Source organism: Eubalaena glacialis, chromosome 14, assembly GCF_028564815.1.
Source record: "Eubalaena glacialis isolate mEubGla1 chromosome 14, mEubGla1.1.hap2.+ XY, whole genome shotgun sequence".
Taxonomy (NCBI): Eukaryota; Metazoa; Chordata; class Mammalia; order Artiodactyla; family Balaenidae; genus Eubalaena; species Eubalaena glacialis.
The window spans coordinates 89,182,358-89,209,949 of NC_083729.1; the positions used below are offsets into that span (position 1 = coordinate 89,182,358).

Below are 27,592 nucleotides of genomic sequence, written 5' to 3' on the forward strand. Positions count from 1 at the left end.
GAAGAGATTTATTATTCAATAAGAGATTCTGGAATTATCAGTCAACTATTTGGATAAAAACATTAGGTTAAAGCTTTCTCTCATACCATACCCAAGTTATATTCTAGACAGATTAAAGAACTAAAACAGTCAAAACAACACAACAATGCAAACATCATATATACCTGAAAGAAAAAAGTACATGGAATATTTTCCTGATTTGATGGTAGAGAGAGCTTTTCAACAACAAAAAAATAGTGAAAACAGTATAAAACAATTGTAAATTTGGCCAAATAATAAAAATATATAAAGAATTTCCATAAACAATAACAAAATGAAAACAAACTCTGAAAGATATTTGCAGTAGTTTTCATGTATGATAAAGAGTTACTATCCTTGATAAATAAAGAGCTTCCATGCATCATAAGGTTAATAATATGAGAATGCAGTTTAGTAATGGCCATTAGGAATAACAAGCAATTCTTTTTTAATTTATTTGTTCTATTTATTTATTTTTGGCTGTGTTGGGTCTCCGTTGCTTTGCGTGGGCTTTTCTCTAGTTGCAGAGAGCAGGGGCTACTCTTCCTTGCAGTGCACAGGCTTCTCACTGCGTTGGCTTCTCTTGTTGCGGAGCACCGGCTCTAGGCACGCGGGCTTCAGTAGTTGTGGCTCGCAGGCTCTAGAGCGCAGGCTCAGTAGTTGTGGCGCACGGGCTTAGTTGCTCCGCAGCATGTGGGATCTTCCCGGACCAGGGCTCAAACCCACGTCCCCTGCACTGGCAGGCGGATTCTTAACTACTGTGCCACCAGGGAAGCCCATAACAAGCAATTCTTAAAAGAAAGGCAAATGAATACTAAGCTTATGAAAAACATGTTAATTCACCATGAGCTCAAGAAATGCAGATGAAAATTTAAATGGAATTTTTTTCTTCTCTCAATTGGCAATGACTAACCAAAAACACTTGGTATCTGGGGCTTTTGGGGATAAATGACTTGCATACACTGCTGGACAGAGTGCAGACTGGAATAGTCTCCCTTGGGACAGGGCGTTTGGCTTTTAAAAATATGTATCTGTTTTAACTCAATTCTTCCAGATTTTTATTCAGAGTAATACTCCAGGATATGTACAATGTTGATGTACAGGAACATTCATTGGAAGGTTAATCATAATAATGGAAATTTAGAAACAAATTATGTTTAGCAATAGGAAAGGAATTCATCATAGTATGTCTGTATGATGGAATAGTAAACTGCCATGAAATAGCCTATTTTGGAAGGCTAATCACATGAGCCGAAATTCTCAATGTACAATAATTACTAATAGTGGAAAATGACACCCCATTTTAAAAATTACATACGTGCACAGAAAGGTAAGGAATGAGATAGGTAAAGTTACTAATAGTGCTTATCTCTCGGTGGTGGATATAAGGGCAATTTCTTCTTCATTTTGCTTTCCTATAATTTAAAATTTTTGTTCAACAGTCATTTATTAATCTAGATAGATCAGGTAAAAGTCCATTAATGTTATGATTAAAAATACATTCTTTTGCAGGATCCTGGCTCCAATTGATCTGCAATGTTACCGGCCAGTTGAGTAACTTTGTCTACTGGAGGTGGAATGGGTCAGCAATTAAGGAATATGAACCTATGATGATGGAAGAGTTTACATAGTAAGTATGCTAAGAGCCAGACATGCCATAGAGACATTTTGGTATTAAATTCCATGTCATACGTTATATAACCATTATGATTGAATCTAGTGGCAGTGATCAAGTTGGTCATTGATTGGTCCTTAACCCTTTGCTGCCCATATTGAGTTTTGCTAAGCTCAGCAGGATTCATAAGATCTTGTCCAATGAAGGTGACAATACATGTCATTATGGTACAAATTCCAGACCACTTGGAAGGCTTTCTCTTCAATTCAGTTAAAAATGTTGCAGCATTCCCATGAAGCAATTGTCCTGAATTATCCTTCATGTCATTCCATTTTTAAAGTAGTTTAGAAAAGACTCATTAATTGTGGCCAAGAATCAGGCACTCCCCTGCTCAAGTCTCTGAGGGCGCCCTATTACTTCTTAGCATCACTTGCAAACCCTTTCCCATCTGTCCCAATCTACTCTTGTTTCATATATTCTTTGTGCCCCATGGAGACCAGAATGCCTATGTCCCCATTTTCCTTCTTGGAAGCTGGTAATTTTATTTCTCTGTGCTACTGAGTCTTTTACTAACAGTGGTCTTAGGGCTATGAAATATCAGATCAGTCTTACTAACAGCCTGATTCTTATACCTGTGCTTAGGGCTGGTGATTATTTCTGCTGTAACGATAAACCAGGGATGCTTATCGTATCTATAATTGATGCCATTTATACAATTTTATTACTCTTTTGAACAGCGTGCAGAATCCTTTAAACAAAAGGAGGAGTACAGTCATCGCACGGCTTAATATTACAGCAGTGGAAAGTAAATTTTTTCTACATCCATTTATCTGTTTAGCCAAGAATACAGAAGGAAGGAGTACAGCATATATCCAATTAATACATCCAGGTAAACAACACAGCTGTTTATTTGAAGTGCAATTTTGTTTTCCTGTAGTAAGATTTAATGACCTTGAGGTTTACAATGCTATTTCCTCTGCCCAGAATGCTCTTAGATTCCTCTTAACCTGGGGACTGCCATTCCTTTTTTACTTCTCAGCTGAACTATATCTTCTTCTAGGAGGTTTTTCTGTCCTGCTGCCTACTCTGAACCCATCTCTCTGCCCAAACAGATGAGGTGTTAGGGCCTCTGCTATGCATGTCCATATCTATCTTAGTTTTCTTTACTTGAATATAAATTCTGTGATGTTGCAGATAATTACTAATCATTCTATTTCCAGAGCTAATAGCAACTTAAGTCTTGTCATCCTCAGTACCTAATGAATATTTTTAGGTAAACAACTACATGATGAATGCACAGGGGAAGCCTAAATATCCACTTTCCAGACAGAATGTCAGAAGTTACTGGTTTTCATGAATTCTGTAATCAAACACAATAGTGGCAGTATTTGTTTTCCTGCTCACTGATTCATTTTTCTGCCTCATTTATTCTGCCATTGATCCCTTCTAGTGTATTTTTCATTTAAGTTATGGTACTCTTCAACTCTGGTTGCCTCTATATTTTCTAACTTTGTGTTAAAAACTTCTTATAGCTTTTTCCTCTGTGCATCCATTCTTTTCCCAAGTTCTTGGATCATCTTTACGATCATTATATTGAACTCTTTCTTGGGTAGATTGCCTATCTCCACTTCATTTAGTTGTTTTTCTGGGGTTTTATCTTTTTCCTTCGTCTGGAATGTATTCCTTTGCTGTCTCATTTTGTTAACTTTCTATTTGTATTTTTATGTATATGGAAGATTAGTTATGTTTCTTGGTCTTGGAGAAGTGGCCCTCTGTAGGGGATGTCCTATGTGTCAGTACACTCCCCTCTTGCTACCCAATGGCCTGGGACCAGCTGGTCCCAGGGTAGCTTCTGACCTGTTTGTGTACTCAGTTCCACAGGCTGTGGGATGATAGTTTTCTTGCTTCTGGTGGGTGAGGCTGGTCTTGCTTCTGGTGGGTGAGGCTGGTTTAGGGGCTCATGCAGGCTTCCTGGTAGGAGGGGCCAGTGCCTGACCACTGGTGGGTGCCACTGGGGCTTGGCCCTCTGGGGGGGCAGGGCCGTGTCAAGGGGAACGTCTAGAGCTGGCTGTGGGCTCAGGAAGTCTTTAGGCAGCCTGTCTGATGATGGGTGGGGCTGTGTTCCTGCCCTGGGTGGTCTTTTGGCCTGATGCAGCCCAGCACTGGAGCCTACAGGCTGTTGCAAGAGGCCAAGTCTTGGTGTCAAAGACCCAAGCAAGATATCTGCCTCTATCAAGAGTTCATGTAGATGAACACACCCAGATATGTCTGCCACCAGCTTTTATGATCCCAGAGAGAGCCACAGTTGCTGCCTGCCCAGCAGACCCTCCAAACCAGCAGGTAATGACTCCTATGTAGTCACTGCTTTTGCCCTGGGTTTTGGTGTGCACAAGACCTTGTGTACCCTCCAAGAGTGGAATCTCTTTCCCCCAGTCCTGTGGAGCTCCTGCAGTGAAGCCCCATGGGCCTTCAAAGCCAAATGATGTGAGGGCTCTTCCTCCTGATGCCAGACTCCTAGGTGAGGGAGCCTGATGTAGGGCTCAGAGCTCTCATGCCTGTGGGAGAACTTCTTCTGCAATATAATTATTTTCCAGTTTGTGGGTTGCCCACCTGGGTGGTATGGGATTTGAGTATATTGCGAGTGTGCCCCTCATACCATCTCATCATGATTTCTTCTTTAACTCCTTGGATGTAGAATGTCGTTTTTGATAGGTTCCAGTCTTATCGATGGTGGTTCAGCAGTTAGTTGTGATTTCGGTGTGCTCGTGAGAGGAGGTGAACTCAAGGTCCTTCTACTCTGCCATCTTGTGTTTCTTATTCTTAAAAGGCTTCAGTGATTCCTCATGGCCTACTGCATATTTCAAGCCTCTTACAGACTCTTTCAAGTGTTATTCAGCTTCCTCTCCCTCCTCATTTCACTGATACTCTGCAGCATTTGCCAACTCTCCTTAAAATTCTACTCTTTTCTTCTTGTACTTTCTCTTACTTCATTGTACCCTTATTTCCTTTGCTGTCTCCTTTTCTTTTTCATTGCACTAAAATTTATTTTCCTCAAAATTTCACCATTAGTATTCCTTATTTGCTCCATTAATAGTTTGGTCTTGAGACCACTTATTTTCAGAATCATATAGGTTGCTTTTAAAAGTTCAGACTCATCGACCTACCATGGGGCTGCAAAATTAGATTAGGAAGACACAGTGGTGGAAGCCACTGCTACAGAACAGAAAAAAGAATGAAAAATATGAGGACAGTTTACAAGACCTTGGGGACAATGTCAAATGCACCAATATTTGCATTATAGGGGTCCCAGAAGGAGAAGAGAGAGAGAAAGGACCTGAGAAAATAATTGAAGAGATAATAGCTGAAATTTTCCCTAACATGGGAAAGGAAACAGTCACCCAATTCCAGGAAGCACAGAGAGTCCCATACAGGATTAAACCAAGGAGGAACATGCCGAGACACATAGTAATCAAACTGACAAAAATTAATGATAAAGAGAAAATATTAAAAGCAACAAGGGAAAAGCAGAAAATAACATACAAGGGAAACCACATAAGCTTATCAGTTGGTTTTTCAGCAGAAACTCTCTGTAGGCCAGAAGGGAGTGGCACTGTATATTTACAATGATGTAATGGAAAAACCTACAACCAAGAATAATGTACACAGCAAGGTTATTCTTCAGATTTGATGGAGAAATCAAAAGCTTTACGTATAAGTAAAAGCTAAAAGAATTCAGTACCACCAAGCCAGCTTTACAAAACATGCTAAAGGAATGTATATAAGCAGAAAAGGAAAGGCCACAACTAGAAACAAGAAAATTATGTAACAGGAAAGCTCACCAGTAAAGGAAAACATACAGTAAAGGCAGGAAATCATAGACACACAAAGATATGAAAACCAGTAATCATGAGAAGAGGAGAGTACAAATGCAGGATATTGAAAATGCATTTGAAATTAAGAGATCAGCAACTTAATACAATCATGTATATATATAGCCTGCTATACCAAGACCTCATGTTAACAAACCAAAAATCTACACTAGATATACACACAAAAAAGGAAATTAACACTATAGGTAGTCATCAAATCACAAGAGAAGAGAACAAAAGAGGAAAAGAAAAAAAAAAAGTCCTACCAAAACAAATCCAGAACAATTAACAAAATGGCAATAAGAACATACAGACTGGCTGAATGGATACAAAAACAAGACCCATATATATGTATATCGTCTACCAGAGACCCACTTAAGATCTAGAGATATATACAGACTGAAACTGAGAGGATGGAAAAAGATATACCATGCAAATGGAAATCAAAAGAAAGCTGGTGTAGCAATTCTCATATCAGACAAAATAGACTTTAAAATAAAGACTGTTACAAGAGACAAAGAAGGACACTACATAATGATCAAGGGATCAATCCAAGAAGAAGATTTAACAATTGTAAATATATATGCACCTTGCATATAAGGAGCACCTCAATATATAAGGAGAATGTGATCAGATATAAAAGGAGAAATTGACAGTAAGGCAATAATAGTGGGGGACTTTAACACCCCACTTAGATCAATGGACAGATAATCCAGACTGAGCATCAATCAGGAAACTCAGGCCTTAAATGGCACAGTAGACCAGATGGACTTAATTGATAATTATAAGAGCATTCCATCTGAAAGCAGGAATAACACATTCTTTTCAAGTGCACATGGAACATTCTCCAGGATAGATCACATGTTGGGCCACAAAGCAAGCCTTGGTAAATTTAAGAAAATGGAAATCATATCAAGCATTGTTTCCAACCACAACACTGTGAGATTAGAAATCAACTACAAGAAAAAAACTGCAAAAAACACAAACATGTGGAGGCTATATAATACGCTACTAAAGAACCAATGGATCACCTGAAGAAATCAAAGAGGAAATAAGAAAAAAAAACCCTAGAGACAAATGAAAAAAACATGTCCATCCAAAACCTCTGGGATGCAGCAAAGGCAGTTCTAAGAGGGAAGTTTATAGTGATACAATCTTAGGAAACAAGAAAAATCTCAAATAACCTAATCTAATACCCTAAAGTAACTAGAGGAAGAAGAACAAACAAAACCCAAAGTTAGTAGAAGGAAAGAAATCATAAAGATCAGAGCAGAAATAAAGAAAATTGATAAACCTTTAGCCAGACTCATCAAGAAAAAAGGGAGATGGCCCAAAGTAATAAAATTAGAAACAAAAAAGAAGTTACAACTGACACTGCAGAAATACAGTGTCATAAGAGGATCATAAGAGACTACAACAACTAACTATATGCCAATAAAATGGACAACCTAAAAGAAATGGACAAATCCGTAGAAAGGTACAGTCTCCCAAGACTGAAACAGGATGAAATAGAAAATATGAACAGACCAATTACAAGTACTGAAATTAAATCTGTGATTTTAAAACTCCCAACAAACAAAAGTTCAGGACCAGATGGCTTCACAGGCAAATCCTACCAAATATTTAGAGAAGAGTTAATGCCTATCCTTCTGAAACTATTCCAAAGAATTGCAGAGGAAGGAACACTTCCAAACGCATTCTATGAGGCCCCCATCACCCTGATACCAAAACCAAAGATGCCACAAAAAAAGAAAATTACAGGCCAATATCAGTGATGAATATAAATGCAAACATCCTCAAAAAATACTAGCAAACCAAATCCAACAATACATTAAAAGGATCATACACCATGATCAAAGGGGATTTATCCCAGGGATGTAATAAGGGTTTTTCAGTATCCACAAATCAGTGTGATACACCACATTAACAAATTGAAGAATAAAAACCATATGATCATCTCAATAGATGCAGAAGAAGCTTTTGACAAAATTCAACACCCATTTATGATAAAAACTCTCCAGAAAGTGGGCATAGAGGGAACATAACATAATAAAAGTCATATATGACAAACCCACAGCTAACATTATAATCAACACTGAAAAGCTGAAAGCATTTCCTCTAAGATTTCCTCAGGAACAGTACAAGGATGCCCACTCTTACCACTTTTATTCAAGATAATTTTAGGATTCCTAGCCAGAGCAACCAGAGAAGAAAAAGAAATAAAAGGAAACCAAATTGGAAAAGAAGTAAAACTGTCACTGTTTGCAGATGACACGATACTATACATAGAAAATGCTAAAGATGCTACCAGAAAGCTACTAGAGCTCATCAATGAATTTGGTAAAGTTGCAGGATAGAAAATTAATACATAGAAATTTGTTGCATTTCTATACACTAACAATGGATCAGAAACAGAAATTGAGGAAACAATGCCATTTATCATCACATCAAAAAGAATAAAATACCTAGGAATAAACGTACCTAAGGAGGCAAAAGACCTGTACCCCGAAAACTATCAGACACTGATGAAAGAATTTGAAAATGACACAAACAGATGGAAAGATATACCATGTTCTTAGATTGGAAGAATCAATATTTTCAAACTGACCGTACTACCCCAGGTAATCTACAGATTCAGTGCAATCCCTATCAAACTACCAATGGCATTTTTCACAGAACTAGAACAAAAAAATTTGTAATCTCTATGGAAACACAAAAGAGCCTGAATAGCCAGAGCAATCTTGAGAAAGAAAAACAGCTGGAGAGATCAGGCTCTCTGGCTTCAGACTACACTGAAAAGCTACAATCATCAAAACAGTATGGTACTGTCACAAAAACAGAAATATAGATCAATGGAACAGGATAGAAAGCCCAGAAATAAACCCACACACCTGTGGTCAATTAAACAAAGGAAGCAATAATATACAGTGGAGAAAAGACAATCACTTCAATAAGTGGTGCTGGGAAAACTGGACAGCTACATGTAAAAGAATGAAATTAGAACATTCTTTAGGGCTTCCCTGGTGGCGCAGTGGTTGAGAATCTGCCTGCCAATGCAGGGGACATGGGTTCAAGCCCTGGTCTGGGACGATCCCACATGCTGCGGAGCAACTAGGCCCGTGAGCCACAATTACTGAGCCTGCGCATCTGGAGCCTGTGCTCTGCAACAAGAGAAGCCACGATAATGAGAGGCCCGCGCACCGCGATGAAGAGTGGCCCCCACTTGCCGCAACTAGAGAAAGCCCTCACACAGAAACGAAGACCCAACACAGCCATAAATCAATAAATAATTTAAAAAAAAAAACATTCTTTAACACCCTATACAAAAATAAACTCAAAATGGATTAAAAACCTAAATGTAAGACCAGATACTATAAAACTCCTAGAGGAAAATATAGGCAGAACATTCTTTGACATAAATCACAGCAATATTTTTTCCAATCCATCTTCTAGATAATGCCAATAAAAACAAAACCAAATGGGACCTAAGTAAACTTTAAAAGCTTTTGCACAGCAAATGAAACCATAAACAAAGTGAGAAGACGACCTATAGAATTGGAGGAATTATTTGCAAATGATGCATCCGACAAGGGATTAATCTCCAAAATACACAAATAGTCATACAACTCAATAACAAAAAAAAAAACCCAAGCAAAAAATGTGCAGAAGGGGGCTTCCCTGGTGGCGCAGTGGTTGAGAATCTGCCTGCCAATGCAGGGGACACGGGTTCGGGCCCTGGTCTGGGAGGATCCCACATGCCGCGGAGCAACTGGGCCCATGGGCTGCAATTGCTGAGCCTGCGCGTCTGGAGCCTGTGCTCCGCAGCAAGAGAGGCCGCGATAGTGAGAGGCCCGCGCACCGCGATGAGGAGTGGCCCCCGCTTGCCACAACTGGAGAAAGCCCTCGCGCAGAAATGAAGACCCAACACAGCCAAAATAAATTGATTAATTAATTAAAAAAAAATCATTAGATGCCTTTGGTTACATTTAAAAAAAAAAAAATGTGCAGAAGCCTAAATAGACATTTTCCCAAAGAAGACATACAGATAGCCAACAGGCACATGAAAAAATGCTCAACATCACTAATTATTAGAGAAATGCAAATCAAAACTACAATGAGGTGTCACCTCATTCTTGTCAAAATGGCCATCATCAAAACATCTACAAATAATAAATGCTGGAGAGGGAATGGAGAAAAGGGAACCCTCATATGCTGTTGGTGAGAATGTAAATTGGTACAGCCACTATAGAGAACAGTATGGCAGTTCCTTAGAAAACTAAAAATAGAGTTACCGTATGATCCTGCAATCCCACTTCTGGGCATATATCCAGAGAAAACTATAATTCAAAAAGATACACGCACCCCAATGTTCCTAACAGCACTATTTAACAATGGAAGCAACCTAAATGTCTATCAACTGATGAATGGATAAAGAAGATGTGGTATATATTTGCAATGAAATGTTACTCTGCCATAAATAGAATAATTCCATTTGTAGCAACATGGATAGACCTAGAGATTATCATACTAAGTGAAGTAGACCAAACAGAGAAAGACAAATATATGATATCACTTATATGTGGAATCTAAAAAAAAAAAAGATACAAATAAACTTGTTTACAAAACAGAAATAGACTCACAAACATAGCAAACAAACTTATGGTTACCAAAGGGGAAGGGGGGGGGATAAATTAGGAGTTTGGGATTAACATATACATACTAATATATATAAAATAGATAACCAACAAGAACATACTGTATAGCACAGGGAACTATACTCAATATTTTGTAATAACCTATAAGGGGAAAAAATCTGAAAAAGAATATATATATAGGCACAATATATATACATATCTAACTGAATTATATATATATTTTATTTGTATATATAACGAAATCACTTTGCTGTACACCTGAAACTAACATGACATTATAAATCAGCTATACTTCAATAAAAAAATCTTAAAGTGTTTGTGAAATATTTTAAGATAATTTGTAGTTGAATTAAAATACGGCATTTATGAATGTGTACATGGAAGAAAATCTAAAAGAACCTATGGACAAACTATTAGAATTAGTAAATGAATTTAGCACGATCACTAGTATATATGTTTATATATAGTATTTCTATGTATTTCTGCAAATACCAACAACAAATAGAAATTAAGTTTAAAAAATAACATTTACAGTAGCATCAAAAACTATCAAATATTCAGTACGTAGGAATAAATCCAGCAGCAGCTGTTCAAAATCTGTGATACAAACTAAAAATACATTATTGAGATAAATTAAAGACCTAATAGATGGAGGGATATACAATATCCATGGATTGAAAGACTGAAATACTCAGTATTATAAATATGTTAGTTCCCTTCAGATTAATCTATAGATTCAAAACAATTCCAATCAAAATCTCAGCAATATTTGTGCAGATGTGGGTGTGCATTTGTGTGGGCATGTTGTTGTGGGCACGTTTATCCTAAAGATCATATTGGAAATGCAAAGGGCCAAGAGTAGTGAAGGTGGTCTTGAATAAAAACAACAAATCAGGAAGATTTACACTTCAGATATCATGATCTTGTTCAAAGCGACAGTAATTAAGACTGTAAATGTGAACTATCAATTGGGCCAATCAGATATTGATCTATCTTGAGTTCCACTTCATAGCCAGTTCAACTGCAGATGGATCAATGACTGAAATTGGAAAAGCAAAATAACAGAGCTTTCTGGTTGCCTCCTTGGCCCCTGACATTTAGAAGGTTCCTTCTTTCTCTACTCTCCTCCCCCTTACCTCTCCACATGACTCCTCTGCAGTCATCAGATGAATAACTAGCATGTGAAGCTGGGAGGATGTGGAAGTGTGAAACACTGTCTGGCATCCCTAAACCCTTTTCTCCTTTCCCCTTGTCTTCAGCTTTCTCCACCTGACTCTTCTACTTTTGTAGAACTTTTGTAGGCTTTTGAGTGACTCTGACTTTACTCATAGTCCTATGGAATGTTGTATCCTATGGTCTTTGGTATTTTTTCTATGTTATTACATACGACTTAGGTGAAAATTTAATACAATGCACCTTAGTTTTATACAGTATCCATTCTCAATGACTTTGTACATTAGTATTCATTAATAAAAGATGATAATGAATGGGTTAATACTGTCTGGGATTTGGGATTACAGGCCAATCCCAAATATGGTTTCTCTGGGATGATAATGTTTAATTTGCTATGCTCAATTTTTAAATTCTTTGGGTTCTAATATTTTTTCCCCTCTTTTCTGCTGTAGCCCCTGATTTCCAGACGCCCACAATTGGTGTATTTGTCATGTTAACATTGGTAATTACATGCTCTGTTTTCATCTATAAAGTCTTCAAGGTTGACATTGTGCTTTGGTACAGAGATTCTTTCTATGATTTTCTCCCAAAAAAAGGTACAATTTTGTATTCTATGCAGTATTTTCTTGTTGGGATAGTTAAGAGATGTAAAAGCTAACTAGGAGGGGTTTTATTTAAATTTTAAAATGAAATGTGGCATATACAAAATAACAATTATACATAATTATAGTTTCTTAACCAAATAGACTGAATAGTATTATTTTCTAAGTTACTGCTCTGGTGTTCATAATGGTGGGATACACAGGCATTTAGAGCATCTGCTTATAAATCCAGTTATTCAGAAGCTGTGGCTGAGGACTTGCTCTGTGCTGGGTAGAACACAGATCACCCCATGATCTGCCATCAAATGGAAGAAATGATGTAATTTTCATGCATCAGGGAAGCACTCTCTCTTTTGTTTAAACCTCACAAAAAACTAATACTACACTAATATATAAAAGGAAGAATGGATAGAATTCAGGGCTTAGCCATTTGGAGAAGATGAGAACAGTGAGATAAGGATAGTTCCATACTGAGGGGTAAAGAATGTTTGCATATGAGGGGACCATCGAATAATATAAGAAGGACTTTGTAGTAAAACAGAATAAATGTAAACTTGTAAGAGATGAACACTTTAAAAAGGCATTATACTTTTGGTGTTGTTGATTCATACCATTGTACACAAAATTAATAATTCACTATGAAATGCATGTTTGCGATACTGACTTTACCAAATCTCGTTTTTTTTCTTTTGGTTCCAAATATATTGCATTTTCTCTTTAGCTTCAGATGGAAAGACGTATGATGCATACATACTATGTCCAAAGACCCCTGGAGAAGGGTCCACCTCTAACTCAGATATTTTTGTGTTTAACGTCTTACCTGAGGTCTTGGAAAAACAGTGTGGATATAAGCTGTTCATCAGTGGCCGAGATGACTACGTTGGGGAAAGTATGTATGCAATGGAAAAAGTAATAGTCTTGTAAAACTAATTTAATTACTAAACTTGGGTTCCCTCTTTCTGGAAGACTGTGACCTGGGTGTACATATTTGACAATTTTAAGAGCCTCTTAAGTGGTGCATGATGACGATTTTCATATTAAATGCAAAGTATTTACTTTTCTCATATTCTGTTGGGGCAACAATTAACTAAGTTTTATTTCGTTTTGGAAAACTTAACTAGTTAGATCCAGTAGTTACTTTACAACTGATGGTAAAATAGGAGTGATACAGATCCAGTGGTTTAACAAGAAAGTTTATAAATTTCTACTTAAGGTACTCTGACCCCTGCATGAAATACTCACCTTTTGTGGGTCAGTTTTTGATCTATTCTGTAAAATGAGAAACTCCTTCAATCTTAGGTAACGCAAGAAAAAAGAGCATTAGGAGACATAGGCCATGGGGTGGGAAGAACCTTGAGGGGTTTTGGTTCTGGAGGGAATGATTGTAAGTTGAAAGTTTACTTGCTGTGCTTCGTGTTTTTCAGGCATTGTTGAGGTTGCTAATGAAACCATAAAGAAAAGCAGAAGACTGATCATCATTTTGGCCCGAGAAATATCAGGATTCCGCTGGCTGGGGAATTCATCTGAAGACCAGATAGCCATGTACAACGCTCTCATTCAGGAAGGAATTAAAGTTGTCCTGCTGGAGCTAGAGAAAATCCCAGACTATGAGAAAATGCCAGAATCCATTAAATTCATTAAGCAGAAACAGGGGGCCATACGCTGGTCAGGGGACATTAGAGAAGGGTCGCAGTCTACGAACTCGAGGTTCTGGAAGAAGGTCAGGTACCACATGCCAGCCCAGCGGCAGCCGCCTTCAGCCAAGCACAAGCTGCTGTCCCCGGCCACTCAGCTGGACTGTAAGGAGAAACGGCCACTAGAGGTCCACGTGCCCCTCGGGTAGCAGAGAAGCTTGGCCAAGAGTTCCTTGGTGACTCCTGTCTTCAGGCATTGCAGGCGGGGCTGGGCCTCACTGACTTGTACAGTCATACCACACACCTGTGTAGTCCCTTATCCCTGAGGTCACCTAGAATTGGATTGTTAAGGGAGCAGGATGTAGTGACAGTTGCCCTGTGGCCAGGGCAACTCAGAGCAGAGGGCTTGGGAAGTCCTTTAACAAGGCAGCAGATGCCCTGTCTGAATGTTTGAACTGCTGAGAAAAGGCACTGAGGCAGCAAACAAGAGGAATGAACATGCAGGAAATACCTTCTATAGACAGCTTTAGGAAGTCACCCACAGTCTGAGGGCAGGGCTGTGGCCCAGTCTGGGGACAGTAGGGTCACTGGTCCTCGAGTGGTTCTCTTGGACATTGCTGCAGGCACAGTGAGACCCGTACTTCCCAGGGAAATTAGACGCATTCTTGGAGAACTTTCCATTTGCCTTGCATTTCCCATACCCATTGACAGCTGGCAGTCACTTTCCAAAGGTGGAATTTCACTTCACAGACCTTTAAAACTGTCATTTCAATGAACAAAGGAATTCTCCAGTATTAGAAGGGTTTGCAATAACCTTAGCTTTCTGCAGGAGAGAGAGAATTTCGAGAGAAAGAGTTGCAAAGAATTGATCCACCTCTTAATGTCTTCCCCCTGGAATGACCATTCGGTTCCACCTTATTCTTCTGCATTTTACTTGACTCGTCCCTTCTTTGGAAGGACAACTTCCAAGTCACCTCCTCCTTATACTCTGTCATACACACACGGCCCCAGATGAACCATCCTTCCCACGATGCTGCTCTGATCTCATCCTGCCCTGACTAGAATACTTCCACCGGCTCTTCCTGGTTCAGGAGCTAAAGCCCACATTCTCCCACTAGCATCTCACCACCCCAACACAGCTGGACCCCTCTTGGTCCTGCTCTGCGAATCCCAAGTTGTGCACCTTCATACCTGCCCCCAGTGCCCCTCCATCTCTGCCTCTCCTTCCTGTCTCCTCTGACTGGAAATTCTCCTCACATTTTCTCCAGCTGACCAGAATTTTACTGAAACTCAAAATTTACTCCAAGTCACTTCCTCCAAGAGATTTCCCCAAGAAACTGCCCTAAGGCACTTGCTCTCTTTTTCTCAGTCTGATTGTCCTTATTGTTGGCTGTCACTTTATGGGAAGTTTTTTCTGTCTCCAGCTAGGAGCCCTGCTCTCTGCAGGAGAGGTGTGGGTGTGTCTCTTTGTCGGAGGTGCCTTCAGAAGTAATTTGCACATATAACATAGATTTGTGTAGTGCTTTATTGTTTAAAAATGTCTGCAGATTATCTTATTTAATTTTTGAAAATCTCTTTTAAGGTTTCCTCTAACCTCTTCCTTTCAGGCCTTCCCCATTAATTAGATTTTACTGCATTATCTGATGGTAAATTTTTTGTTTGTTCTGGTCAGCCTAACTGTTTAAGTTTGCAAATGCAATGAAGTGTTTCATTTCCAGTTGTTAAAACTGGCTTAGCAGAATTTTTACTTTCCCCCTTCTGCCTCTATTTTATTTGCAGTAAAAGGGTATTGAGCCATTTTTTTCAATGATATTTTTGATAAATTATATTTGCACTGGTTAATGATGAAGGGGTTTTTTTTAAACTTGTTTGTATAATTCTGCAGCAGATACCAAATATTTTTATACAGTAAGATGCCAGATTCATGTACAGCACATATCATTGATCAATGGACTGTACTTATTTTCCAATAAAACTGTCAAAACCTGGTATTGACCGTTCTCCTTCAAATCTGTTTCTTTGCCGGCCCTCTCCTGAGTTTACCTGCACACTCCCAGGTCCCATAGAGAGTGAGGACACCTTCTGCCTGGGGAGGTCAGAGACCATTAGCTAATCAATGAGGGCTGATTCCCCTTTGTAGCCTCAGCTGTACTCCATCTGTTTGCTTGCTCCTAAAATGGATTAAAATGTGAGTCTTCTTATGAACCCTTTACCAGTCCAAAAACTGATAAGGGCAACCACTGTATAGACTTCTACATTTTCACAAGAAGGCCAAGACCCAGCTCTGCCCACCAGTGGGCAGACACTGGCCCCTCCCACCCAGAAGCATGAACAAGCCTCTAGACGAGCCTCACCCACCAGGGGGCAGACACCAGATGCAAGAAAACTACAGTCCTGCAGCCTGTGGATATGAGTCCCCAAGCACAGGTCAGAACCTACCCTGGGACCAGCTGGTCCCTGGCCCTTGGGTGAAGAAAGGGAGTGTACTGATGGGACACATAGGACAATCCCTACAGAGGTCCACTTCTCCAAGTTTGAGAAACATAACTAACCTTCCACATACATAAAAATGCAAACATATTTAGATGAAATGAGAAGGCAGAGAAATATGTTCCAGATGAAGGAACAAGATAAAACCCCAGAAGAACAACTAAGTGAAGTGGACATATGCAATGTACCCAAGAAATAGTTCAGAGTACTGATCATAAAGATGATCCAAGAACACGGGAAAAGAACAGATGCACAGAGTGAGAAGCTACAAGAAGTTTTTAACAAAGAGTTAGAATGTATAGAGACAACCAGAGCTGAAGAATACAAAACCTGAAATGCACTAGAAGAAATCTATAGCAGAATAAATGAGGCAGAAAAACAGTAAGTGAGCTGGAAGACGGGTGGAAATCACTGCCACAGAACAGAAAAAAGAATGAAAAGAAATGAGGACAGCCTAAGAGACTTCTGGAACAAGGTCAAATGCACCAACATTTGCATTATAGGGGTCCCAGAAGAAGAGAGAGAGAAAGGGCCTGAGAAAATATTTGAAGAGATAATAGCTAAAAACCTTCCTAACCTGGGAAAGGAAACAGTCATCCAAGCCCAGGAAGCACAGAGTCCCATACAGGATTAACCAAAGGAGGAAAACTCCAAGACACATAGTAATCAATTTAACAAAAATTGAAGATAAAGGGAAAATATTAACAGCAACAAAGAAAAAGCCACAAACATATAAAGGAATCCCCATAGGGTTTCAGCTGATTTTTCAGCAGAAATTCTATGCCAGAAAGGAACAGCATGATATACTGAAAGTGATAGAAGGGAAAAACCTACAACAAAAATACTCTACCCAGCAAGGTTCTCATTCAGATTTGACAGAGAAATCAAAAGATTTACAAACAAGCAAAAGCTAAAAGAATTTAGCATCACCAAAGCAGCTTTACAACAAAATGCTAAAGGAACTTTTGTAAGCAGAAAAGGCCACAACTAGAAACAAGACAATTAACGAAATGGGAAAGTTGCCTGGTAAAGGCAAACATACAGTAAAGGTAGGGAATCATCCACACACAAATATGATATGAAAAACAGTAATTGTGAGAGCAGGAGAGTACAAATGCTGGATATTTAAAATACATTTGATACACACTACTATGTATAAAATAGATAACTAATGAGAACCTACTGTATAGCACGAGGAATTCTACTCAGTACTCTGTAATGACATATATGGGAAAAGAATCTAAAAAAGAGTGGATATATGTATATGTATAACTGATTCACTTTGCTGTACAGCAGAAACTAACACAACACTGTAAATCAACTATACTCCAATAAAAATTAACGAAAATAAAATGCATTAAAAATTAAGAGGTGAGCAACTTAAAACAATCATGTATATACAGAGACTGCTATACCGAAAACTCATGGTAACCACAAACCCAAAATCTATAATAGATGTACACACAAAAAAGAAAAAGGAATCCAAACAACACTAAGAAGAGAAGAGAACAAAAGAGGAAAGGAAAAATAAGACTTAAAAAAACAAATCCAAAACAACTAACAAAATGGCAATAAAAAATACAAATTGAGGAGCCTCCCATCAAGCCGCTTAGATAGTCTCAGCCACCAGAGGGCAGACAGCAGAAGCAAGAAGAACTACAATCCTGCAGCCTGTGGAACAAAACCACATTCACAGAAAGATAGAAAAGATGAAAAGGCAGAGGGCTATATACCAGATGAAGGAACAAGATAAAACCCCAGAAAAACAACTAAATGAAGTGGAGATAGGCAACCTTCCAGAAAAAGAATTCAGAATAATGATAGTGAAGATGATCCAGGACCTCGGAAAAAGAATGGAGGCAAAGATCGAGAAGATGCAAGAAATGTTTAACAAAGACCTAGAAGAATTAAAGAACAAACGAACAGAGGTGAACAATACAATAACTGAAATGAAAACTACACTAGAAGGAATCAATAGCAGAATAACTGAGGCAGAAGAACGGATAAGTGACCTGGAAGACAGAATGGTGGAATTCACTGCTGCGGAACAGAATAAAGAAAAAAGAATGAAAAGAAATGAAGACAGCCTAAGAGACCTCTGGGACAACATTAAACGCAACAACATTCGCATTATAGGGGTCCCAGAAGGAGAAGAGAGAGAGAAAGGATCAGAGAAAATATTTGAAGAGATTATAGTCGAAAACTTCCCTAACATGGGAAAGGAAATAGCCACCCAAGTCCAGGAAGCGCAGAGAGTCCCATACAGGATAAACCCAAGGAGAAACATGCCGAGACACATAGTAATCAAAGTGGCAAAAATTAAAGACAAAGAAAAATTATTGAAAGCAGCACGGGAAAGACGACAAATAACATACAAGGGAACTCCCATAAGGTTAACAGCTGATTTCTCAGCAGAAACTCTACAAGCCAGAAGGGAGGGGCATGATATACTTAAAGTGATGAAAGGGAAGAACTTACAACCAAGATTACTCTACCTGGCAAGGATCTCATTTCGATTTGATGGAGAAATCAAAAGCTTTACAGACAAGCAAAAGCTAAGAGAATTCAGCACCACCAAACCAGCTCTACAACAAATGCTAAAGGAACTTCTCTAAGTGGGAAACACAAGAGTAGAAAAGGTCCTACAAAAACAAACCCAAAACAATTAAGAAAATGGTCATAGAAACATACATGTCAATAATTACCTTAAACGTGAATGGATTAAATGCTCCAACCAAAAGAAACAGGCTTGCTGAATGGATACAAAAACAAGACCCATATATATGCTGTCTACAAGAGACCAACTTCAGACCTAGGGACACATACAGACTGAAAGTGAGGGGATGGAAAAAGATATTCCATGCAAATGCAAATCAAAAGAAAGCTGGAGTAGCTATACTCATATCAGATAAAATAGACTTTAAAATAAAGAATGTTACAAGAGACAAGGAGGGACACTACATAATGATCAAGGGATCGTTCCAAGAAGAAGATATAACAATTATAAATATATATGCACCCAACATAGGAGCACCTCAATACATAAGGCAACTGCTAACAGCTATAAAAGAGGAAATGGACAGTAACACAATAATAGTGGGGGACTTTAACAACTCACTTACACCAATGGACAGATCATCCAAAATGAAAATAAATAAACAGAATCTTTAAATGACACAATAGACCAGATAGATTTAATTGATATTTATACGACATTCCATCCAAAAACAGCAGATTACACTTTCTTCTCAAGTGCGCACGGAACATTCTCCAGGATAGATCACATCTTGGGTCACAAATCAAGCCTCAGTAAATTTAAGAAAATTGAAATCATATCAAGCATCTTGTCTGACCAAAACGCTATGAGATTAGAAATGAATCACAGGGAAAAAAACGTGAAAAGCACAAACACATGGAAGCTAAACAATACGTTACTAAATAACCAAGAGATCACTGAAGAAATCAAAGAGGAAATCAAAAAATACCTAGAGACAAATGACAATGAAAACACGACGATCCAAAACATATGGGATGCAGCAAAAGCAGTTCGAAGAGGGAAGATTATAGCCATACAAGCCTAACTCAACAAACGAGAAGTCTCAAGTAAACAATCTAACCTTACACCTAAAGGAACTAGAGAAAGAAGAACAAACAAAACCCAAAGTTACCAGAAGGAAAGAAATCATAAAGATCAGAGAAGAAATAAATGAAATAGAAACAAAGAAAACAATAGCAAAGATCAATAAAACTACAAGCTGGTTCTTTGAGAAGATAAACAAAATTGATAAACCATTAGCCAGACCCATCAAGAAAAATAGGGAGAGGATTCAAATCAATAAAATTAGAAATGAAAAAGGAGAAGTTACAACAGACACCACAGAAATAAAAACCATCCTAAGAGATTACTACAAGCAAATCTATGCCAATAAAATGGACAACCTGGAAGAAATGGACAAATTCTTAGAAAGGTATAACCTTCCAGGATTGAACCAGGAAGAAACATAAAATATGAACAGACCAATCACAAGTAAGGAAATTGAAACTGTGATTAAAAATCTTCCAACAAACAGAAGTCCAGGACCAGATGGTTTCACAGGTGAATTCTACCAAATATTTAGAGAAGAGGTAACACCCATCCTTCTCAAACTCTTCTAAAAAATTGCAGAGGAAGGAACATTTCCAAACTCATTCTATGAGGCCACCATCACCCTGATCCCAAAACCAGACAAAGATACTACAAAAAAAGAAAATTACAGACCAATATCACTGATGAATATAGATGCAGAAATCCTCAACAAAATACTAGCAAACAGAATCCAACAACACATTAAAAGGGTCATACACCACGATCAAGTGGGATTTTCCAAGGGATGGAAGGATTCTTCAATATTGATGCAAATCAATCAATGTCATACACCATATTAACAAATTGAAGAAGAAAAACCATATGGTCATCTCAATACATGCAGAAAAAGCTTTTGACAAAATTCAACACCCGTTTATGATAGAAACTCTAAAGAAAGTGGGATTAGAGGGAACCTACTTCAACATAATAAAGGCCATATGTGACAAAACCACAGCAAACATCATTCTCAATGGTGAAAAACTGAAAGCATCTCCTCTAAGATCAGGAACGAGACAAGGATGTCCACTCTCACCACTATTATTCAACATAGTTTTGGAAGTCCTAGCCACGGCAATCAGAGAAGAAAAAGAAATAAAAGGAATACAAATTGGAAAAAAAGAAGTAAAACTGTCACTGTTTGCAGATGACATGATACTATACATAGAGAATCCTAGAAATGCCACCAGAAAACTACTAGAGCTAATCAATGAATTTGGTAAACTTGCAGGATACAAAATTAATGCACAGAAATCTCTTGCATTCCTATACACTGATGAAAAATCTGAAATTGAAATTATGGAAACACTCCCATTTACCACTGCAACAAAAAGAATAAAATACCTAGGAATAAACCTACCTAGGGAGACAAAAAACCTGTATGCAGAAAACTATAAGACACTGATGAAAGAAATTAAAGATGATAGCAACAGATGGAGAGATATACCATGTTCTTGGATTGGAAGAATCAATATTGTGAAAACGACTATACTATCCAAAGCAATCTACAGATTCAATGCAATCCCTATCAAGTTACCAATGGCATTTTTTTTTTTTACAAAACTAGAACAAATCATCTTAAAATTTGTATGGAGACACAAAAGACCCTGAATAGCCAAAGCAGTCTTGAGGGAAAAAAACAGAGCTGGAGGAATCAGACTCCCTGACTTCAGACTATACTACAAAGCTACAGTAATCAAGACAATATGGTACTGGCACAAAAGCAGAAACATAGATCCATGGAAAAAGATAGAAAGCCCAGAGATAAACCCACGCACCTATGGTCAACTAATCTATGACAAAGGAGGCAAAGATATACAATGGAGAAAAGACAGTCTCTTCAATAAGTGGTGCTGGGAAAACTGGACAGCTACATGTAAAAGAAGGAAATTAGAACACTCCCTAACACCATACGCAAAAATAAACTCAAAATGGATTCGAGACCTAAATGTAAGACTGGACACTATGAAACCCTTAGAGGAAAGCATAGAAAGAACACTCTTTGACATAACTCACAGCAAGATCTTTTTTGATCCACCTCCTAGAGTAATGGAAATAAAAACAGAAATAAACAAATAGGAGCTAATGAAACTTCAAAGCTTTTGCACAGCAAAGGAAACCATAAACAAGACGAAAAGACAACCCTCAGAATGGGAGAAAATATTTGCAAATGAATCAATGGACAAAGGATTAATCTCCAAAATATATAAACAGCTCATGCAACTCAATATTAAAGAAACAAACAACCCAATCCAAAAATGGGCAGAAGACCTAAATAGACAGTTCTCCAAAGAAGACATACGATGGCCAAGAAGAACATGAAAAGCTGCTCAACATCACTAATTATTAGAGAAATGCAAATCAAAACTACAATGAGGTATCACCTCACACCAGTTAGAATGGGCATCATCAGAAAATCTACAAACAACAAATGCTGGAGAGGGTGTGGAGGAAAGGGAACACTCTTGCACTGTTGGTGGGAATGTAAATTGATACAGCCACTATGGAGAACACTATGGAGGTTCCTTAAAAAACTAAAAATAGAATTACCATATGATCCAGCAATCCCACTACTGGGCATATACCCAGAGAAAAGCATAATTCAAAAAGACACATGCACCCCAATGTTCATTGCAGCACTATTTACAATAGCCAAGTCATGGAAGCAACCTAAATGCCCATCGACAGACGAATGGATGAAGAAGTTGTGGTACATATATACAATGGAATATTACTCAGCCATAAAAAGGAACGAAATTGAGTCATTTGTTGAGACTTGGATGGATCTAGAGACTGCCATACAGAGTGAAGTAAGTCAGAAAGAGAAAAACAAATATCGTATATTAACGCATGTATGTGGAACCTAGAAAAATGGTACAGATGAACCGGTTTGCAGGGCAGAAGTTCAGACACAGATGTAGAGAACAAACGTAGGGACACCAAGGGGGGAAAACTGCAGTGGGATGGGGATGGTGGTGTGCTGAATTGGGCGATTGGGATTGACATGTATAAAGTGATGTGTATAAAATTGATGCCTGATAAATAAATAAATAAATAAATAAATAACCAAAAAAAAAAAAAAAACAAACTGAAAGAGAGAGAAATTCTTACAAAATTCGATCAGGGTCTGTGATGCAACCTGGATTGACCATATCTAGACCCACAGCTGGATGAGACATAAGGCTGGACACTCTTGAGGCTGAGAGGTTTGGTGAGGTTGGGTGAGCAAATGCAGACCCTTTAAAGTAATACTGCGTGGTACCCATTCCATGGGTCCCAAATCTCCAGGTTCAAGGGAACAGGTGATGGGTATAAAATTGGGTATAAAAATAAACTGATGGGTATAAAAATACACTGATGGGTATAAAATTGATGACTGATTAAAACAAAATCTAATTTGATAAACAAATTAACATTCCTTTCAATGATCGCTAAAAAAAAAAAAAACATATTGATAATGACCTTAAATGTAAACAGATTAAATGATCCAACCAAAAGGCAGACTGGCTGACTGGATAGAAAAACAAGACCTGTACTTATACTGCCTACAAGAGACCCACTTAAGATCTAGAGACGTATACAGACTGAAGGCGAGGGGATACAAAATGATATTCCAAGCAAATGGGAATCAAAAGAAAGCTGGAGTAGCAATACCTATATCAGACAAAATAGACTTTAAAATAAAGACTGTTACAAGAGACAAAGACGGACACTACATAAAGATCAAGGAATCAATCCAAGAAGAAGATCTAACAATTGTAAATATATATGCACCCAACATAGGAGCACCTTAATATATAAGGCAAATGTTACCAGACATAAAAGGAGAAATTGACAGTAAGGCAATAATAGTGGGGGACTTCAACACCCCACTTATATCAATGGACGGAACATCCAGACTGAATATCAGTAAGGAAACTCAGGCCTTAAATGACACAGTAGACCAGATGGACTTAACTGATAATTATTGAGCATTCCATCTGAAAGCAGCAGAATAAACATTCTTTTCAAGGGCACGTGGAACTTCTCCAGGATAGATCACATGTTGGGCCACAAAGCAAGCCTTGGTAAATTTAAGAAAACTGGAATCATATCAAGCATCGTTTCGGACCACAACACTATGAGGTTAGAAATCAACTACAAGAAAAAAACTGCAAAAAACACAAACACGTGGAGGCTAAATAATATTCTACTGAAGAACCAGTGGATCACTGAAGAAATCAAAGAGAAAATTCAGAAAAAGCTAGAAACGAATAAAAACAAAAACGTGTTGATCCAAAATCTTTGGGAGGCAGCAAAAGCAGTTCTAAGAGGGAAGTTTATAGCAATACAATCTTACCTCAGGAAACAAGAAAAGTCTCAAACAACCTAACCTTACACATAAAGTGACTATAGAAAGAAGAACAAACAAAACCCAAAGTTAGTGGGAGGAAATCATAAAGATCAGAGCAGAAATAAATGGAATAGAAACAAAGAAAAAAGCAAAAATCAATGAAACTAAAAGCTGGTTCTTTGAAAGAGAAACAAAATGGATAAATCTTTAGCCAGACTCATCAACAAGAAAAGGGAGAGGATTCAAATGAATAAAATTAGAAATGAAAAAGGAGAAATTACAACTGACAGCACAGAAATACAAAGGATCGTAAGAGACTACAAAAAGCAACTAACTATATGCCAATAAAATGGACAACCTAGAAGAAATGGACACATTCTTAGCAAGGTACAGTCTCCCAAGACTGAAACAGGATGAAATAGATAATATGAACAGACCAATTACAAGTACTGAAATTGAATCTGTGATTTAAAAACTCCCAACAAACAAAAGTTCAGGACCAGATGGCTTCCCAGGTGAATTCTACCAAATATTTAGAGAAAAAGTTATGCCTATCCTTCTGAAACTATTCCAAAGAATTGCAGAGGAAGGAACACTTCCAAACTCATTCTATGAGGCCACCATCACCCTGATCCCAAAACCAGACAAAGATACTACAAAAAAAGAAAATTACAGACCAATATCACTGATGAATATAGATGCAGAAATCCTCAACAAAATACTAGCAAACAGAATCCAACAACACATTAAAAGGATCATGCACCATGAACAAGTGGGATTTATCCCAGGGATGCAAGGATTCTTCAATATTGACGCAAATCAATCAATGTGATACACCATATTAACAAATTGAAGAAGAAAAACCATATGGTCATCTCAATACTTGCAGAAAAAGCTTTTGACAAAATTCAACACCCATTTATGATAAAAACTCTCCAGAAAGTGGGATTAGAGGGAACCTACTTCAACATAATAAAGGCCATATATGACAAACCCACAGCAAACATCATTCTCAATGGTGAAAAACTGAAAGCATCTCCTCTAAGATCAGGAACGAGACAAGGATGTCCACTCTCACCACTATTATTCAACATAGTTTTGGAAGTCCTAGCCACGGCAATCAGAGAAGAAAAAGAAATAAAAGGAATGCAAATTAGAAAAAAAGAAGTAAAACTGTCACTGTTTGCAGATGACATGATACTATACATAGAGAATCCTAGAAACGCCACCAGAAAACTACTAGAGCTAATCAATGAATTTGGTAAACTTGCAGGATACAAAATTAATGCACAGAAATCTCTTGCATTCCTATACACTGATGAAAAATCTGAAATTGAAATTATGGAAACACACCCATTTACCACTGCAACAAAAAGAATAAAATACCTAGGAATAAACCTACCTAGGGAGACAAAAAACCTCTATGCAGAAAACTATAAGACACTGATGAAAGAAATTAAAGATGATAGCAACAGATGGAGAGATATACCATGTTCTTGGATTGGAAGAATCAATATTGTGAAAACGACTATACTATCCAAAGCAATCTACAGATTCAATGCAATCCCTATCAAGTTACCAATGGCATTTTTTTTTTTTTTACAGAACTAGAACAAATCATCTTAAAGTTTGTATGGAGACACAAAAGACCCCGAATAGCCAAAGCAGTCTTGAGGGAAAAAAACGGAGCTGGAGGAATCAGACTCCCTGACTTCAGACTATACTACAAAGCTACAGTAATCAAGACAATATGGTACTGGCACAAAAGCAGAAACATAGATCCATGGAAAAAGATAGAAAGCCCAGAGATAAACCCACGCACCTATGGTCAACTAATCTATGACAAAGGAGGCAAAGATATACAATGGAGAAAAGACAGTCTCTTCAATAAGTGGTGCTGGGAAAACTGGACAGCTACATGTAAAAGAAGGAAATTAGAACACTCCCTAACACCATACGCAAAAATAAACTCAAAATGGATTCGAGACCTAAATGTAAGACTGGACACTATGAAACTCTTAGAGGAAAGCATAGAAAGAACACTCTTTGACATAACTCACAGCAAGATCTTTTTTGATCCACCTCCTAGAGTAATGGAAATAAAAACAGAAATAAACAAATAGGACCTAATGAAACTTCAAAGCTTTTGCACAGCAAAGGAAACCATAAACAAGACGAAAAGACAACCCTCAGAATGGGAGAAAATATTTGCAAATGAATCAATGGACAAAGGATTAATCTCCAAAATATATAAACAGCTCATGCAGCTCAATATTAAAGAAACAAACAACCCAATCCAAAAATGGGCAGAAGACCTAAATAGACAGTTCTCCAAAGAAGACATACGATGGCCAAGAAGCACATGAAAAGCTGCTCAACATCACTAATTATTAGAGAAATGCAAATCAAAACTACAATGAGGTATCACCTCACACCAGTTAGAATGGGCATCATCAGAAAATCTACAAACAACAAATGCTGGAGAGGGTGTGGAGGAAAGGGAACACTCTTGCACTGTTGGTGGGAATGTAAATTGATACAGCCACTATGGAGAACACTATGGAGGTTCCTTAAAAAACTAAAAATAGAATTACCATATGATCCAGCAATCCCACTACTGGGCATATACCCAGAGAAAAGCATAATTCAAAAAGACACATGCACCCCAATGTTCATTGCAGCACTATTTACAATAGCCAAGTCATGGAAGCAACCTAAATGCCCATCGACAGAGGAATGGATGAGGAAGTTGTGGTACATATATACAATGGAATATTACTCAGCCATAAAAAGGAACGAAATTGAGTCATTTGTTGAGACTTGGATGGATCTAGAGACTGCCATACAGAGTGAAGTAAGTCAGAAAGAGAAAAACAAATATCGTATATTAACGCATGTATGTGGAACCTAGAAAAATGGTACAGATGAACCGGTTTGCAGGGCAGAAGTTCAGACACAGATGTAGAGAACAAACGTAGGGACACCAAGGGGGGAAAACTGCAGTGGGATGGGGATGGTGGTGTGCTGAATTGGGCGATTGGGATTGACATGTATAAAGTGATGTGTATAAAATTGATGCCTGATAAATAAATAAATAAATAAATAAATTACAAAAAAAAAAAAAAAAAAACAAAGTGAAAGAGAGAGAAATTCTTACCAAATTCGATCAGGGTCTGTGATGCAACCTGGATTGACCATATCTAGACCCACAGCTGGATGAGACATAAGGCTGGACACTCTTGAGGCTGAGAGGTTTGGTGAGGTTGGGTGAGCAAATGCAGACCCTTTAAAGTAATACTGCGTGGTACCCATTCCATGGGTCCCAAATCTCCAGGTTCAAGGGAACAGGTGATGGGTATAAAATTGGGTATAAAAATACACTGATGGGTATAAAAATACACTGATGGGTATAAAATTGATGACTGATTAAAACAAAATCTAATTTGATAAACAAATTAACATTCCTTTCAATGATCCCTAAAAAAAAAAAATACATATTGATAATGACCTTAAATGTAAACAGATTAAATGATCCAACCAAAAGGCAGACTGGCTGACTGGATAGAAAAACAAGACCTGTA

General features: G+C 37.9%; 1 protein-coding gene across 5 annotated transcripts in view; it reads left to right on the top strand.

Moving 5' to 3' along the window:
• Window positions 1-15,443, top strand: part of IL1R1 (interleukin 1 receptor type 1) — a 94,325-nt gene extending 78,882 nt beyond the window's left edge. For 3 of the 5 annotated variants that reach the window (XM_061211363.1, XM_061211364.1, XM_061211362.1), the window contains 5 exons: window positions 1,531-1,648; window positions 2,371-2,522; window positions 11,783-11,926; window positions 12,654-12,821; window positions 13,357-15,443. In XM_061211363.1, coding sequence (XP_061067346.1) covers window positions 1,531-1,648; window positions 2,371-2,522; window positions 11,783-11,926; window positions 12,654-12,821; window positions 13,357-13,775 — 1,001 coding nt within the window. In that variant the 3' untranslated portion in view covers window positions 13,776-15,443. The remainder of the gene's footprint in view (window positions 1-1,530; window positions 1,649-2,370; window positions 2,523-11,782; window positions 11,927-12,653; window positions 12,822-13,356) is intronic. The other 2 variants (XM_061211366.1, XM_061211365.1) reach the window with 2 other exon arrangements.
• The last annotated feature ends 12,149 nt before the right edge of the window (window positions 15,444-27,592 follow it).